Source organism: Heloderma suspectum, chromosome 11 (assembly GCF_057233095.1).
Source record: "Heloderma suspectum isolate Gila_16-S chromosome 11, 16-S_ref, whole genome shotgun sequence".
Taxonomy (NCBI): Eukaryota; Metazoa; Chordata; class Lepidosauria; order Squamata; family Helodermatidae; genus Heloderma; species Heloderma suspectum.
Window position 1 is genome coordinate 41371519 of NC_139468.1, and position 16813 is coordinate 41388331.

The 16813-nt window shown below is 61.8% G+C and overlaps 1 protein-coding gene across 1 annotated transcript; it reads left to right on the forward strand.

The window, feature by feature from the left end:
* The first annotated feature begins 341 nt into the window (after nucleotides 1-341).
* On the forward strand, nucleotides 342-13278 carry SKOR1 (SKI family transcriptional corepressor 1). Its single transcript, XM_084816384.1, has 8 exons — nucleotides 342-2582; nucleotides 4685-4787; nucleotides 5538-5645; nucleotides 8704-8775; nucleotides 9981-10055; nucleotides 11679-11753; nucleotides 12240-12305; nucleotides 13181-13278. The coding sequence occupies exons 1-8, from the start codon at nucleotides 342-344 to the stop codon at nucleotides 13276-13278; spliced, it is 2838 nt and encodes a 945-aa protein (XP_084672510.1).
* The last annotated feature ends 3535 nt before the right edge of the window (nucleotides 13279-16813 follow it).

Consider the following 16813-nt stretch of genomic DNA (forward strand, 5'->3'; position numbering starts at 1 on the left):
TCGATATCATGTATCTCGCGGCTTCCGACAGGGTCTAGTGCTGGGTGCGGGTGAGCCATCGGGAACCGGGGGCTTCCGGCCAGACGGCTCCCGGGACTTCCCTGCCCAGGCGTTCGTTCCTTCATGTGGCGCCCCGGGACGTCGGTGTGTGTCGCCCTTCTTGCCGCTGTTCTTGGAAGCCGCCCTTGAGGGCCCGCCCGGGAGCCCCTGGCAAAGGGCCCCTCCCCGCTGCCCCGCGGCATTGGCTGCCCTCTTTGCCTGCGTCTCGTGGCTTTCCAAGTGGCTCATGGGCGGAGGGGCCGGTTTCTGCCGGGGTCCCCGCAGCCCGCACCTTACGGGGGATGGTTACGGGGCCCTTTCCCCCGAGGCCAGGGACGGTCGCCGCCGGACTCTTGCGCCCGCCTCTCTGGGGCCGGACGGGGCACCTGGGGCTCCAGCCTGCCCGCGCCCCCGCCCCGCCCCGCCCCGCCCGCGCCCCGGCGCCCCCGCCGCAAGGCAGGCCCGTCTGCGCGGCCGCTGCCTCTGAGCGCCTCCCCTCCTCTTCCCTCCGCAGGAGCTCGGCCGTCTGCGGGGAGATGGAGTCGCTGGCCGCCGCCGCCGCCGCCGCCAGTCAGCTGGGGACGGGGCGAGACTCAGGCTCCTCCTCCTCGTCGTCGCCCAACTCCAAGCAGGAGCTGCAGCCGTACTCGGGCTCCAGCCCGCTCAAGCCCAACCAGGTCGGGGAGACGTCGCTGTACGGGGTGCCCATCGTGTCGCTGGTCATCGACGGGCAGGAGCGGCTGTGCCTGGCGCAGATCTCCAACACGCTGCTCAAGAACTACAGCTACAATGAGATCCACAACCGGCGCGTGGCGCTGGGCATCACGTGCGTGCAGTGCACGCCGGTGCAGCTGGAGATCCTGCGGCGGGCCGGCGCCATGCCCATCTCGTCGCGCCGCTGCGGCATGATCACCAAGCGCGAGGCGGAGCGCCTGTGCAAGTCCTTCCTGGGCGAGCACAAGCCGCCCAAGCTGCCCGAGAACTTCGCCTTCGACGTGGTGCACGAGTGCGCGTGGGGCTCGCGCGGCAGCTTCATCCCGGCGCGCTACAACAGCTCGCGCGCCAAGTGCATCAAGTGCGGCTACTGCAGCATGTACTTCTCGCCCAACAAGTTCATCTTCCACTCGCACCGCACGCCCGACGCCAAGTACACGCAGCCCGACGCCGCCAACTTCAACTCGTGGCGCCGCCACCTCAAGCTCAGCGACAAGACGGCCACCGAGGACCTGAGCCACGCCTGGGAGGACGTCAAGGCCATGTTCAACGGCGGCACCCGCAAGCGGACCTTCTCCCTGCACGGCGCGGGCGGCGCCTCGGCGGCCGCCAAGAGCGCCCTGCAGCCGCCGCCGCCGCCGCCCGCCGCGGCCGCCGACCTGGCGCCCGTGCACAAGAGCCTGCGCTGCAGCGGCGCCGACGAGCCGCCCGGCGAGCGCGGGGGGCTGGGCCTGCCGGCCGGGGCGCACGGGCCCGCCGCCGCCGCCGTGCGCAGCTACCCGGTCATCCCGGTGCCCAGCAAGGGCTTCGGCATGCTGCAGAAGCTGCCCCCGCCTCTCTTCCCGCCGCCCTACGGCTTCCCCGCCGCCGCCTTCGGCCTGTGCCCCAAGAAGCAGGACGACTCGCTGGGCGGAGCTGGAGGGGGCGACCCGGGCAAGGCTGGAGGGCTGCCGCAGGGCATGTTCTGGGGGCCTCCGCACCCGCACCCGCCCCAGCCGCAGCAGCAGCAGCAGCCGGGCGCCTCGGCCAAGGACAGCGGCGTCTACCCGTCCTTCCCCATGTTCTGGCCCGCCTCGGGCAGCCTCCCGGTGCCGCCCTATCCCGCCCAGAGTCAGGCCAAAGCGGCCGCCACGGCGGTGGTGGTGGCGGCCGCCGCAGCCGCCGCGGCAGCTGCAGTTGAGCCGCTGGGACTGCGCGGCCACGGCCACGGCCACGTGGAGCTGGAGGGCTCGGAGCCGTCGGGCAGCGAGCGCGGCAGCGCCACCCCGCAGGAGGGCTCTGGCGCGGGGGCCGCCGAGGGCGAGCGGTGCGCCAGCGCCCTCTCCAGGGCCGCCGCCGCGGCCGTCGGGGAAGAGGAGCGCTCGGGCGACGAGGCGCTGCTGGCCCCGCTGCCCCTGCCCCGGAAAGGCAGCTACCTCTCGGCCTTCCGGCCCGTCGTGAAAGACGCGGAGAGCATCGCCAAGCTGTACGGGACCCGGGAGGCCTACGGGGGCCCCCGGGGCTGCCCGGGCTACCTCTCCCCGGACTTCCTCAGCGAGGGCAGCTCCAGCTACCGCTCCCTCTCGCCCGGCAACGACACGGTGGACGAGCCCGAGGTGGACGTGGAGTCCAACCGCTTCGCCGAGGACGAGGACGAGGACGAGGCGCCCGTCGAAGAGGCGGCGGCGGAGGAGGAGGCGTCCCCGCCGCAGCAGCTGCTCTCGCCCCCGTCGGAGGAGCCTCCGGCAGTCCCGGGCGGCGGCCTGGCAGCAGCCGAGAAAGCTGCGGAGAAGGCGCCTGAGCCGGCGGGAAGCCCCCCGGAGAGGAGCGGCAGCCGGGGCGGCTATGAGGTGCGAGGAGGGGGGGGGGAGCCGGGAGGAACTCCGGGCCAGGCCGGCTCGCCTCACGCTAGGCCCCGCTGGGGAAAGTCCTCCAGGAGCAGGCAGGCCCCGTTCTGTCGTGGAGCGGAGGGAGGATCCGGCGCTGCTGCGGGACCCGGCCTCCCGCCCGGGAGCGCATGGCCCCGGACGCCTGGCAAGCGTGGAAGGGGGCCGCGGGGGGAGGGACAGCGGCAGCCGGAGGATTCACTGCGCTCCGAGGAAGGATCGCGGAGGGGAGACACCAGGGCAGATTCGGAGGAAAGCAGAGAGAAGAGTGGGCCCCTGGCCCCCGGGGAGCAGGGGGAGGCAGGGAGCTTTCGTAGGAGGGGGGCCGTTTTGGGGGAAGCCTTTCCCAAGTCCACCGGTCCTGCTAAAGGAGGTTTGGGGAGCCTGCCTTTTGTGTTTTGCTGAAGGCCCCTGCCAGCAACGATTCGGGCACAGGCCGCCCTGTCCCGGAGCGGGGGGGGGCACACCAGGAGTGAGCAGACGGGGGTCTAGATGAGTCTAGTCCAATTTCCAGTGCCTGCCGACTGCTGGGACTCCTGCACTACGGTCTGATCCTGCAAGGCCCTCCGTGTCTGCTTAAGCTGGCGTGCAAAACCAGGGCGCCAAGCGCCAATCGGGCACGCCTTCCTGAGTCTGCACGCTCGTTCGCGATCTAACACGCACGAGGTCCGCCCAACCCCGAACCCGCCCGATGCTCCAGCGTGTAGACCGGGCGAAGGCCCCAACTGTAGCAAGCAGCCGACCCGTGAAGCCTCCCGAACCCCAGCCTTGGGCGCCCCACGGCGCGGGGGCCCCGCCCTGCACACCACCCAGACAGACGCAGCCCCCCCGGTCTCCGCTCTGCCTGTCCCGTGCGGGGCGTGGGGCTCGCTTCAGCACCACGGACAGATCCCAGCCCCGCCGGCCGTTGGCTCGCTTCAGCACCACGGACAGATCCCAGCCCCGCCGGCCTTTGGCGCCCTGCCGCGCGCGGGCATGCTGGCTTCCGCGGCAGGAGCGAGCCCGGCCACGAAACGAGCGCGCCGGAGGAACCCGCCACCCCACCCCGGCCCAGATATGCCGCAACTGCGAGCGGGCGCGGCGGCGTCAAAGCAAAGGCCACCATTCTGGGGAGGGGGCATCGCTTTCCTGCACGGGCCCCTTTGGCGCAGGCCCAATCCGGATAGGGAGGACAGGAGCTGGAGATCCAGCCGCAAAAGCTACCAAGGGAGCCAGAGAGTCGTCGGAAAGAGGCCAGCTGGGGATCCGCCGCCAAGCGCGCGTGCCAGGAGCGAGGCGGTGCACCCCCCCCACCGCGGAAAACTGCCGACAAGCGGGAGAATCATCTATGCGTGGGGGGGGGGGGATGAAAGCCTAATCGAACTAATATAATATGACCTGGGATCAACAGGCTGCCAGCCGAACACCCCCCGCCCCCGGCGACTGCCGCTTTTCGAGCGCCTCCGGATTTTTCAGGCAGGACTCGAGGACTGGAAGTGGGTCTCTCTCTCCTACCCCACAGGCCCTGAGCCCCTCGCCCTGCGATGAGAGTTGATCCAAAGCAGCCCCCTAGTAACTCCCTTAAATCCGCCCCCCTGCTGCTGGCTCTTTGGACCCAAGCCCCGGCAAGGCACAGAAAGGGACAGGCGACACCCCCCCCCCCCGGTCTGGAATTAAAGTACTGCTGAACTGGAGGAGCTGGAAGACGTAGGGGGTGACGAGGGGGGGTGATGGCGGGGGGGGGCCTTGAAGGCCGTGACAAGCTCTGGCATTCCGGGGTGCCTTGGAAGGGGCGCCTTTTCTCGAGAGCGCCCACAATGAGGCCTCTCCGCTGCTGCGGCGGCTTCTCCTGGGCAGCCCAAGAGGCCTTTTGGCCCTCCTGACAAAGCATCCCCTTCCCCAAATGACAAGGGGGCGTTCCCTTTCCACGAGATTGCCGAAAATGTGCCAGGGCGGTGGGCTCGGGAGCAGAGGGACCCTCGAGGTGGGGCGCCCCGCACCGGGCGCCTCTGAGGGATTCCGATCTCCTCCCCCAAAACGGGGGCAGGAGACGTCCTCACGGCCCTCTCAGGCTGTTTCTTTTGCAGGTGTACCCCGCCCACGACAGGGAGGACTGCGCCCAAGCTCTCAAGAGCAGCGCCCCCTTGCCCCCCCAGGCCACCGCGTACCTCTGCACCCCGGAGAGGAATGGTAAAGAGCGAGAGCGCGCCACGTGGCGAAAGGGAGCCTGTAGCCTCAGTGCGGGGGGGGGGGGGCGCGTGGAAGTGCCCCGCGATTTTCCTCCAGCCCGCTTAAGAACGGCCTGCTTGGGGGTCTCCAAGTCTTTACGTCGCCCGTCTTTACTTGGCCAGAGAAGCGGGGGTCCTTTCAGGCCACCCACAGGGCCCCCGCCCACCTGCCAGTCTGGATGCCGCCGCCTGCTTCGCTAGGCTCCCTTCCTGCGCCCAAAGGAGGGGAAAGGGCTCGTGGCCGCGCAGGCGCTTCCTTCCACAAACGGGGCCTTGCGCGGCGGCGGCACTGGGACACTGTTCCTGGTCGCCCACGTTCCCACAAGATTCCCCCTTGGGATATTGCTGACATTGGTCCAAAGGGGGCGGGAAGCCTTACTGCCCCCCCCCCCGCCTCACAGAGACGCATCTCGGCTCCCCAGATCTGTGCCAACTGCCTCCCCGGGTGGCCTGCTCATCGAAGGGGTGGCAGGCGCTGCCCAGTTCAGAGCGGGGGCAGCCGGGACGCTGCTTGGGGAAGGAAGGAGGCGTTGGGGGGGGGGGGCGCTGGGATGAAAGCCTCCGAAGCAGCAAGCTCCTTTCCTCGGTGAGGCGATTAGGCTGTCCCCTAAGAAGGCTGTAACGAGGACTTTGTCCTTAATTATGTAATTAAGGGTATATCAGGCTCATACTTTCGTTGCTTGTGCTTGAAAATCGGTTTATTCTCTCTAAGAACCAGATAAAGAAGACAATCATTCTACAGCTGAGGATTTGGAGAGCAAGAAATCCTTCCAGAACCAAAGGAGCGTCTCTCAGGCCAGCCCAGCTCACGCCGACCGAGGTAACACGGGGGGGGGGGCCTGCACCCCACCCCTACATAAAGGCGCCCATTGCCCCGCAGGGGCCCATCTCGAAAAGTAGAGCAAGGCCAGGGCGAGGCTATTGGGGAGTGGTGGTGGGGAGCTCTGCCCCAACCTGCCCCTCCCAGATGTCTGGCACTACAACTCCCAGCATCCCTAGCCATTGGCCAGGCTGGCTGGGGCTGATGGGCAATGCGAAAAGCCACCCGAAGAGCACCAGGTTGGAGAAGGCACCGCCCAGCCTCTTCCCCACCCGGCGGACTGTCCCTGGATCTGAAAGATCCCCGCTCATCTCAGCAGCTGCACTCAAGGAGACCTCCCCAGGGGCGTCAAGCAGCACCGAGGGGCCCTTGCTCGTCCTGCTGGAAATGAGAGAATCAGGAGCTCCTGGTCATTTGAAAAGGGAGGGGATAGAAGCGTTTCTCGATGCGGATTGTTAGCGAATGATGCATGGCCTGGATCTGGAGGGACATCTGGTGTGATGTAGCCCCGAAAACAACAAGATTAGGACAAGATGGATATCAAGGTAGTGGAGGGATCCAACCTCTTCTGCTCTGACTAATATTCTAGCCAGAGGTTTCACTGAACTTCTGTACGCCCGTCTATGTTTCTAGTGGGTGGTCAAGCCTCGCCCTATTTTCACCTGCGTTCTCTTAACCGCGGGCGGGGCTTGCTTGGCGGGGAAGGAGCTGCCACCCGAAGCATTTTATTGGGAACTAAGTCATTTATTGGGAACGCTCTTACTTTCCGAGCAAATGGTGCTTAGGCCATATGGCTGGGGGTGAAAAGCTATGAAAGCAGCCCGGCCCTAGGCCTGCGCGTCCAAGTTTTGGAAGCAAGTTCCAGATGAGAGCCCTCCGCAAGCCAGCACAATTGTACGCTTCCGCTGAGCTGCAGCCGCCGCCTCGGGGCCCCTCCTAGTTTTCCTCTCAAGTCGCAGATTAAAGTTTTTTACTCCCAAAGGGTAGAACGTGAAAGAAAGGGGGAGGGGACAGCGAGGCTTTAGCACAATTCCACCTTTTTGAAGCTCGAAATATTTGGCCGGAAGTTAAATAATAAAAAGCCCTCCCTCCATTAAAAGAAAGACAGACCCCGGACGCAATCTGAGGCCCCAGGAACAGGCTCTTCCCCAACCCAGGTGTTAGGCCAGGGCCCCCAGAATCCCCCGGTGAGCGTAGGTGCGATTCAGCACATCTGGAGACTGGGCAAGCGCCGGGTAAATAAATATTTAAGAATGTGTGTGGGGGGGGGAGACACGAGATGCTGTCGCAAATCAAGCCGTCCTTACAGTGAAAGGCCTCGAGTCGCTGGGTTTCTTTCTGCCCCCGTCCACGAGGTTCTGTAATTTCGGTGATAAATTTTACGCGCAAAATAGCAGCGGGATTTGGCTGTGGAAAGGCCCGTTCCATTCTTCAGCGGCTTTTGGAGCAAACCAAACCTACCTCCTTCAACGCGATCTGTGGTTAACGCAGAAGGGTGATTCCTTCATCTTCTCATCGAGCTATTTCGAGATTTCTCTTCTGCCTGAGTCCACCACCTTTGTGGCATCTGACCCCTAAACCCATTTACAAACCGATCCCAAAGAGGTTTACTCGGAAGTAAATCCCGCTAGATTCAATGGGACTTTCTGTTGGATAACTCCGTTGCAGGCTTAATTGAAGGCGCCAGTCCGATCCACACTGACTTGGGTAGTGGGACCCATTGGCCTAGTGGCCCCTCTTTCGGAGTGAGCGTGCTGCAGGTCGTATTGCCACAGAGGGGCAGGCGATCTGGAAACCACTTCAGCCGTGGCATGTTTCAAACGGGAATGCAGTTCGAGTGATTTCTCTTTTCCCAGAGCAAGACCCCTGTTAGTCTGCTGCAGCGAAAACAACGAAAAGAGTCTCGTGGCAACTTAAGACTAACAAACCTTATGCCAGAATAAATTTGTTAGCCTTTAAGTTGCCACAAAACTCTTTTTATTTCTCTTGTGTTGGTCACTGTAGACTTAATCACATTTCGCTGGTCGTAGGAATCAAGGGCTCAAAAGAAAAGCATTTGAGGCAATATCCAGATCCTGGCTGTGGTGTTTATATCTGTTATAGGCCATTCACACATGCATATTAATCAGCTGGTGTTTATTTTGGACGTAAGCAGACACATTCTTCTGGGAAGCCACGAACTTCCTCTTAAATGGGTGGGGGCCACTTTTAATTTTCAAAGTCATCTGTAATAGTTTTGTCCTGACTACCTGAGGTCATCCTTATTCTCATTTTATGGAGGAGGAAGAAAGAGTCCATTAGATGAGGGACTCCATTTCCAACAGTGTCAGGTTCATGTCTAACTTTTTAATCCGGTGGTGTACACTTTATGATGCTGTTAATGCTGGAAAAAATAATAGAACAGGCAAGTCGATCGCTATATAGGCACAGTTACAGATTATGAATAAAACAATAAGACAAAGAAAATTGGCCCCAGCAGGACACAGAGGAGATGTTCGTACTGTGCAAAAGGATGTATCTGGAAGCAATGGCAGTGCTAAGGAAAGCTTGGTTCACACATGCGTGTGCCTAACTCGATTGCTCTGCATGTGACCACTGAACATCGAGTAATTGGCCGAGCTATGTGTGAACTGACGCCTTAGAAAAGCACAGCGCTTGAGGTTATGTGGGGTGAAACGGAAGTTCGCTTTGCGCTGTTAAACATTGATCACGTCAGATCGGTTCACACGTGTATGTCGTCATTTGACGTTATAGTTATCGCGTGATGAGCCATCAGGTGTGATCCAGCCCTTTTATTGATCCGAGAGGGAAGTGCCGGCAGGGGCGACGGCTCTCAAGATGCCTTTTGTACCCTGGCGGGGAGGGGGCTCTCTAGTTTTCTTCATAGCCTCCTCCAAGCAGGGTCGTTGCTCTCTCACGCGGAGCGGTGGGTGGGGAGGAGGTCTCCTGCATTGGGCTCCTCCCCTCCCCCTGGAGGAGGAGGGCGGGGGGCAGAACTGGCTGCCTGATGCCAGCGAGGCCGGGACTTCCACCCTCTGCCCTTCTTTTCGGGGTGCAGGTGACGACGTGGTCAGCATCGACGTCACCGGGACGCCACTGGGGGAGAAGGACATTGGCAACCTGGCAAGAGGTAAGGGCGGGGGGGGGGCTGTGCGCGGGGGGGGGGCGGGGAGCCTCTTGTGCAAGGAAGGGTTTGTGCCCAGACGCCATCGGTCAAACACCAACAACAGGTATGATCGCTGGGCGGTGGACTTTCCACGAAGAGGGAATCGGCCCCGTTTCTCTTTTCTGCTATTTTCAGTCTTTCAAAAACAAACAAAAAGGTGGCCATTCCGTGATAGAAAACGCCTGTCCGTCTGTCTGTCTGTCTGTCCATCGCGCTCCCGTCGCTGCGATCTCTCCAGAGCGCCTCTCTCTTGCCCCTTTCCAGACGCTCCGTAGCCACCTGCCGAGAGCTGCCTGCCTCTCTTCAGTCTCCTCCCCCCGCACCGCGCGCCCCTCTTCACGCCCCTTTCCAGGCCCGCCCGCGGCCTTCCTGCCGGTGGACAGGCTCGCAGCGGCGCCGGTGTCGCTCACCGTCTCGCCTGGTCTCGGGGCGCTCTCTGACTAGCTCCACGTCATTCCCAGCGCTCCCGGGCAGTTTAGCCGCTTCGGGGTTCCCGGGGCCTGTGGATGTTTAGGACGTAGGGGCGGGGTGGTGTGTAATTTATGGCGACTCTTAAAACGGGAGGGGGATTTCCATTATTATTATTATTAATTTGCAAGTGTCAAAGCAGGAGCGACGATGTCTTCTGCACAGGATGAAGGATCTACGGAAGGATTTGGAAGCAAACCAGTCTCTCTCCGCCTCTTCCCCCTTCAGCTTTTGCAGCTGGGTTCTCGCTGTCGAAGGCCGCGATCCCCCTGCACACTTACCTGGGAGCGAAGCCCCACTGACCACGGTGGAACTTCTTTCTGGGCAAACGTGCATAGGCTTGCATGCTCAGTCCTGGAACCAGGGCAGCCTTTCCCAAACTAGCCTTGTGTTGGAGTACAACTCCCACCATCCCCAGACGGCATGGCCATTAGATGTATGGAGATGGAATATTTAATTTTGTCTTTGGAAAGCGCCCCCGCCGTTCCTGGGACAGTTGCATTCTTTCGGACGGAATTAAAAGGCCTTGTTCCGTCCGAGTCTGCGCCCTGATTGGGCTCTCTGGGGTGAGCAGGCCTGGCTTGCTTCCCGTGCTGGCGGTAGGAGCCACCTTCCCCCTTGGCCATGAGGAGATTAGCACACACGCACACACACACCCCACACACCCCTTGGCTCATCCCAAGATCTTCTCTTTCTAACAGATGAGTTGCAAAAGCTCCTCTTGGAACAGATGGAAGTCCGGAAGAAACTGGAGCGCGAATTCCAAAGTCTCAAAGGTATCTCTCTCCCTCCCTCGCTCGCTCTCCTTCCGTCGCCGTCGCGGGTTATTTCTGCAAGGGCTGGAAACCAACTTTCGCTCGGGCCTAGAGCTCTGGGCGCTGCCCTTCCCGGCTGCCAGGTCAAAAGGTGGATTTCAGCGGGGAAGTTTGCCGGGAGCTGCCCGAGGCGCTGGGGGAAATGGCCCTCTCCAAAGGCGCCTGTCTCTGCGGCCGAAGCCCGTTTGCCATTAGGCCGGACGCCGCTCTGAGCGACGCTTCTCCCTAAGCCTCCTGGCCGGAGGCGATGCGGGACCTTTGCGAGAAATCGCAGGGCGGAAAGGAAACGCTTCGCCCGTGGAGAGCGCCTCTTCTGCCTGGGGTGCGAGGCCCTCGCCATCTCCTGAGCAATCAATCAGCCAATCGATTATTAATTCGCTAATCGATGGGTCAACTCTTCCCAACCTTGGGAGGTGCCTCCTGGCTCTTTGCGAAGCCGGCGCCCGTAGAAGGCGCCCGGTCCCTCGCCACGGGGCTGGGAGGAGAGGAGACGTCTTAACGCTTCATTTCCAGTCTCTGTAATCCGATCCATGCCTATTCAGAAGTACTCCCACTGAGTTCAGTGGGACTGACTCCCAGGTAAGTGTGTACAGGCGTGCAGTTTTAGGCTGGCGCCTCTGGGCTCACGCGCGACTTCCAAGTGAGCTCCCTCGGAAGCCACGGGCTTCACTCCCAAGCAACGGGCCCAGTGCCTGGCCTCCTAATTTGGGGGTGGGTGGTGGGTGGCCCCTTTCACTTAAAGAAACCACTTTCACTGAAGTGTTCAATGGAACGATGGCATCTTAAAACCGCCGGGAACAACAAAGCAAGAAATGCGAAGTGGGATACCCATCTACCGCCTCCGTCCGCCCCTTGGGCCAGCCTTTAGCGTAATTCGTTAGCGGATCAACGGAAATCGCTCTCTCCCGTGGGAAGCAAAGGGGTTTGAGACGGCTTAAATTTAGCTGGGGGGTGGCACAGCCACCCAGGCCTCCCACGCCCAATAATATTGGGTTCAGCGATCCAAAGATCTAGGAAGCGACTCCCGAAATCTTTTCAATGCGTTTCCTTCCGACCGGGAACTTTTATGGCGAGGAGGGGGCTCCACGGGGGTCACTTTTATTTGATCGTGCTGCCTCCCCCCTTCTTCCGCCTCCCAGGACTTTAGGGAGGAGAGGCGGCAGCCAGTTCATGGGAGCCGATGGGAGACTGGTCCTTGGGTCGCCTTCACACCCTTTCCGCATCTCCTTCGAATCAGGCGGCGGCGGCGGCGGCTTCCCCTGCGCCTTCGAAGGAAGCCCCGCACCGCGCCCCCCCCCCATCTCTAGCACCCGGCACCCGCGGCTTGGGCATGTAGAAGCAGCAGGAACCTGGAATGCCATAAAAACGCGCAGAGGACATGCTTTCGGCGTGCCTGGAGGTGGCGGGGGGGGGGGGCGGACCCCACCAGTTAATCCGGATTAGCAGACCCGGGAAAAGTGTGCCCCTCCCCTTCTGCAAGCCCGCTGCGGGTGGGTCGCTTGGCTTTCGTGCCCGGTTTCCCGCCTGGGGACTTCCTGGAGTGGCAGGACGAATCCCCTGAGCGCCGCCTTTCCACCCCCGCAGATAACTTCCAGGACCAGATGAAGAGGGAGCTCTCTTACCGCGAGGAAATGGTGCAGCAGCTGCAGATCGTGCGGGGTGAGCGCCTGGCCGGAGGGGGTGTCTCCCCCCGCGACTCGCCCCTTCGCATCCCGCCATCAGCCCGGCCGTGACGGCGAGCGAGCCGAGCCGAGCCGAGCCGAGCCGAGCCGAGCCAAGAGTAGCCACCGATCCGTCCCCGTCGACAATGCAACGCGCCACCCCGACTCCCCCAGCCCACAGTGCCTCGGCCTCTTTCCAAGGCAGCGCCGCCCCCTCCCGGGCTTCAGCTCTCCCCTGCCGCAAGGGGATCCTGGCTCGAGGCCCGCGAGGCCCAGCCTCGGCAAAGCTCCTTCCGAGGACACCCCCCGCCGGCCACTTGGGCTGCGGGCGGGGCGGCTGCAATCTGACCCCCAGCAACCCCGGCTGCCAAAGTGTAGGCGAGGAATGTCTGGTGGTTCTCTTGTCTTTGGGCGCTGAAAGACGGGGGGGCAGACCCGCCCAGCCCCAGCCCCAGCCCCCAACCTCTCCTCCTTTGCTTTCCAGATACCCTGTGCAATGAGCTGGACCAGGAGAGGAAAGCTCGCTATGCCATTCAACAGAAGCTAAAAGGTTGGTCGGGGTGGAGAGGAACGGGGGGGGGGCGCTTCCCAGAATCCAGCATTCAGCATCCCCCCCGCGTTCTTATCAGTCTTCCACGCCCGCTCCGGCGCCGGTTTCGTGCCCCCTTCCCAGCCTGCCAAAAGGCTGCCGCGGACTGGCCTCATTAGCATCAATATAGCTGTTGATAGCAACAACCATCACGAAGATATCGAGATGTTCAGTCGACTGTGGCCATTATTGCGCCCACTGATTCCCATAGGTCGATTATGAGGATCATTCGATGGTGCTCAGCTCCGGGGCGCAGTGCGGGTGGGAGTAACGAGCCGCCCTCTGTGCTCGATCGCAGCCCTTCGCGCGCTGCGTGCCGCCGCCCGCCCGCCCGCCGGCCGGGCCGGGCCGGGCCGGGCCGGGCCGGCCCGTTCGCCGGGTCCCAGGGCTCGTGGCGGGGTCGCTCTGCGGCCCCCTGCGCGCGCTTCCTCCGTAGCAGTGCCGCGCGGGGCGGGGGGCGGTCGCGCCCGGGACAGCGCTGCCCCTTGGCCCTCCGTCGGCCGATGTCCTTGGCGCGGGGTCGGCGGGGAGGCCGGCGAGAGAGCCGGGCGGGCGGGCTGCGGGAGACAGGTCAAGGCAGGTGCGCATCGCCGCGGGAAGGCGCGCAGCTCTCGAGACGGGAGGAGATGGGTTTCCCAGGGATTTGCCCCCCGCCTCCACCCGGCGCCCCGTTGCTCCAGAGGCGTGCTGGGAGGGGTGCGTGTGTGAGCATTTGCATCACACGCACCCCTCACTCCGGCAGGGCTCTTGGACAGAGGAACAGTGCTGGGCGCCTGGACTTGGGGCTGCCGGGTTTGACGCCTCTCTCTCTCTTTGTCGCCCCCCCCGCCCCACAGAGGCACACGACGCGCTGCACCATTTCTCCTGCAAAATGCTGACCCCCCGCCACTGCACGGGCAACTGCTCCTTCAAGCCCCCCTTGCTGCCTCAGTGAGCCCGCCAAGGTCTGGGCCGAAGCCGCCGCTGCTGTAGGGGTGCGGGTCACAATGCCCCTCCCCACAAGAAATCCTGGACAGGGCAGGAGCGCCCGCAAGACACAAGCCATGTCCGAATCTAAAGAAGACACGTGTACATATGGCAGACAGAAGAGGGAATCCGGAGTGAGCTGCGCGCCCTTTTCCCTGCCGTGTAAATAGAGGCTGCGTCGGATTGCTCCGCCGATCGGATTGGGCCCGTCTGCAGATTCAAAGACCTCAGAGAGGGAGGAGAGCCGCTGGAGGGGGGGGGGCGGAGGGCGAGGGGGGGGGAGTAGGCCGCCAGATCCTCTACCTTGAGGGAGGTCTCCCCCCCCGCTGCCCCGATACCTGGCCGTCCTCCGGCCCCCTCCACCTTGGGCGCCCGCTTCTCCCCCCTCGCTCAGACTGGGGCGGGGGCGGGGAGGGGCCCATCAAAGTGGCGATGTGCAATGGATAGAAGCGTACTGTGATTTTTTTCCCTCTCTTGGTCCAGTCTTGGTTGCGTTTTGTTTCTTATCTGGCTGTTTCTTTCCTGGTTTCTTTATGCTGTCTATTTATTTCTCCCACCTTGACCACCATCCCTTGTAAACGGTTGATGTATAACAGCACTTTAAAGGAAGAGGCCGCTTCGGACGAGGGCCCGGGGCGCCTTTGAGCCCTTCGCCAACAGCGGGGCCCTCAGGGCCGGGACGTTCAGTTGTGGTTCCTGGAGAAAATGCCCGTCCTGTCAGGTGATTTTTTTTCCTTCGTTTCGTTTTATTCTTTAATAAAATCAGACTTTTGAACAAATCAACGGACTTCAACGGGCCGCCTGGCCGGCGCTGAATTTATTCCTCCGGGGCGACGCGGGCACTGACGATGTTGAGCGTCCAACGTGGTTTGCGTTTCCCAAGTAGATCAATAAAATAAAAGTAAACGCGTCACCGACGAATGGGGCAAGCACCGTTTGGTCGCTGCCGGCAAAGTCTCTCGCCCTGCGTCTTGTCTGAAACCGAACCTGTGAGGGGATGTCGTAGCCCTACACGCGGGTGGAAAGTCGTGCGGAACTGGAGAGTGAGCTTAGCAGGCGGAAGGAAGGAGGGTCTCTCCCAGCTCCAGTTCGAAACGGCTCGGGCCGAGTCGGGGAGCCGCTGCCGGCCAGGGGAGATCCTACGAGGTGGAATGGCGTGATGGGACCTGTCTCGGGAGCGGCCTCCTTCAGACGGTCTAAGCTTTCCCACGCTCGTCTGCCCCGCCGTATGCACGCTCTGCTTGTCCGTGGCAGGGACCCCGTCCAGGCCCTTGCTCCGACTTAAAGCGAGAACGAAGGGACCCGTCTTCTCCTGCTTGTGCTCTTTCAATTGGTTCGCCCCTCCCCCATTACCTAGGCTTTCAAGGGTCCCAGGAAAGGCTTTGTAATCTTAAATAACTCCGGACGGGTCCTCTGCTCATCTCTGCCTGCTTGCAATCGGGTTACTGCTGCCCTCCCCACCCACACCCACACCCACGCACACGCTCCGCAAGCGACCAAAACGGACGTTACACACGGGTTCCGGAGGCTTCACACGGAGCTTTTATCCTGCGATTGAGACGGCTCCTTCACGGAAGTCTGCGGGCTCTTTACATGAAGCCATGATCCTCCAAGGCGTCTCCTGCACTAAATGCCCTTTGCTCCGTTTTTAAATACATCGCAGATAATGAGCCATCAAATTACCCCGTTGTGTTCTGTGTTGCGCTCGAGTTCCCTCCGTGAAAAGATGGAAAGCGGCAGGAAGAGGAGCGAGATCAATGAAAGAGGGGAAGGGGGGGCGCGTGTAAAGGGAGTCAGTGGTGATCCTGCATTTAAAACGGAAGCAGAAAGCCCCGTTTTAAATGCAGGGTTTTAGGCTGGCGTAGTAATGCCCAGAGTCAAGCGCCACCCCACCCCCCTTCTGACCGCAAGGCCCCGTCTCCCTTTGGCCAGCAGCGGGCGCTGGAATCGGGTGACTGGGGCGGCGACGCCTGGCTGTTCCGCCCAACGTTTCCGGCCTGGCAAGGCGGCGGTGCCCCAGTGACGCGCACCCCCCCCCCCCCCCCGTGTTTAACCCAGAGCTGGACGGGAACCGAGTTTCAGTGGGTGTTAAACCCTGCCCGTTGACAAGGGCAGGGCTTACCCGCGGGATGTGTCACAATAAGCACCTCCGAGCACGTGCAGAGTATATTTTTCTCACGCGGAGCAATCCCGTCTAGACTCCCTCCGCCCGACTAGTGTTAGAAACAAGCTCCAGCCAAGACGTCGGAACAAGCCCCTAGCAGCGATGACCTCCCGGCGGCGTGCGCCTGAGGGCCGGGGCCGTCCTGGAAGGGCAGCGCCGCGGGGGCCCCGCGGAGGCTCGTGCGGCGGCTTCCCTCCCCGAGACCCGCCGGGACAGCAGAGCGGGGCAGGGCCGGCTGCGCCTGGCGTGGTCGGCCCCCGCCCAGAACAGGCCCCCGCACAGCACAGCCTCCTCCGCGGTGCGGCCCAGGCCGCTGGGGACGCCTTCAAGGGAGGGGAGGCCACCCCCTCCCCAGGCAGCTTCCCCCGGCGCTCAGAAGCAGCCGCCGCCCCAGCGGGACCTTCTCAGCGTTCGACCTGAAACACACCGGCAGCTCCTCAGAGGGCCGTGCCGACAGGGGCCCTCCGGACGCGGTGGGCGCCCAGCATTCCCTAGCTGGCTGGGGATGCTGCGGCAGAGTCCGGCGCGTCTGGAGGGCACCGGCCTGGGAAGGCTGGCCTGAGTGCCGCTGCTGCTGGTCAAAGCCAGGGCTGCTTGCATGCCCCGGGCAGAGGCCCTCCCCTTTCTTTCAGAGTTGGGGTACTTGAGACCTGGAGGTGGAAGCGGAGCCTTCCTTGCGGGGCTGGCTGGCTTGCTGGCCGGGTGGTTGGTTGACCGATGGATTGGTTGTTGGAGGCTGACTCGTTTCCTTCTCCCTTTCCTCCAAGGATTTGCATGAAGGACATTGTGGGGTCAATTTCTGCTCTTCAGAAATAAAATACACTTCCTTTCCCATTAGATGTATTTATTTTATTATTTATTTAAAATATTTATATACCACTCCACATCAAAATGTTTTGGAGCAGTAAACAGCAAAGATAAAATAATTGGTTGGCTTAAGCTGAGATCCTATGCCCACTTACCTGGGAGAAACTCCCATTGAGCTCAGTGGGGCATACTTCTGACTAGACACTCATAGGCGTGCAATGCTACAGTGCAGCCCTATACATGACTACTCAGAAGTTAGCCCCACTGAGTTCAATGGGATGTACTCTCAGATAAGTGAGAGACCTTGAGTTCCTTTGGGGGGGGGGGTAGACAGGCAGGGTATAAATAAAATCACTAAGTGGGTATAGGACTGCAGCCTTTATATTTTAACTAAAATGGTTTCCCATCCTGAGTCTTTGAGAAGGGGGGGGGGGAGAAAGAGAGAAGAGTCAACACAAATAAATATAAAGGGAAGTTGATTCACACAGTCATGATTAGAAAGTGACAGTTTCAGTTATCATGTGTTCACCTG

Bases quoted from the DNA above. Each gene is read 5' to 3' on its own strand.
- SKOR1 (XM_084816384.1), top strand. From the start codon at position 342: ATGGTTACGGGGCCCTTTCCCCCGAGGCCAGGGACGGTCGCCGCCGGA. The intron at 5,646-8,703 runs GTAACACGGGGG...TTCGGGGTGCAG, and splicing joins CCCAGCTCACGCCGACCGAG to GTGACGACGTGGTCAGCATC. The intron at 11,754-12,239 runs GTGAGCGCCTGG...TTTGCTTTCCAG, and splicing joins GCAGCTGCAGATCGTGCGGG to ATACCCTGTGCAATGAGCTG.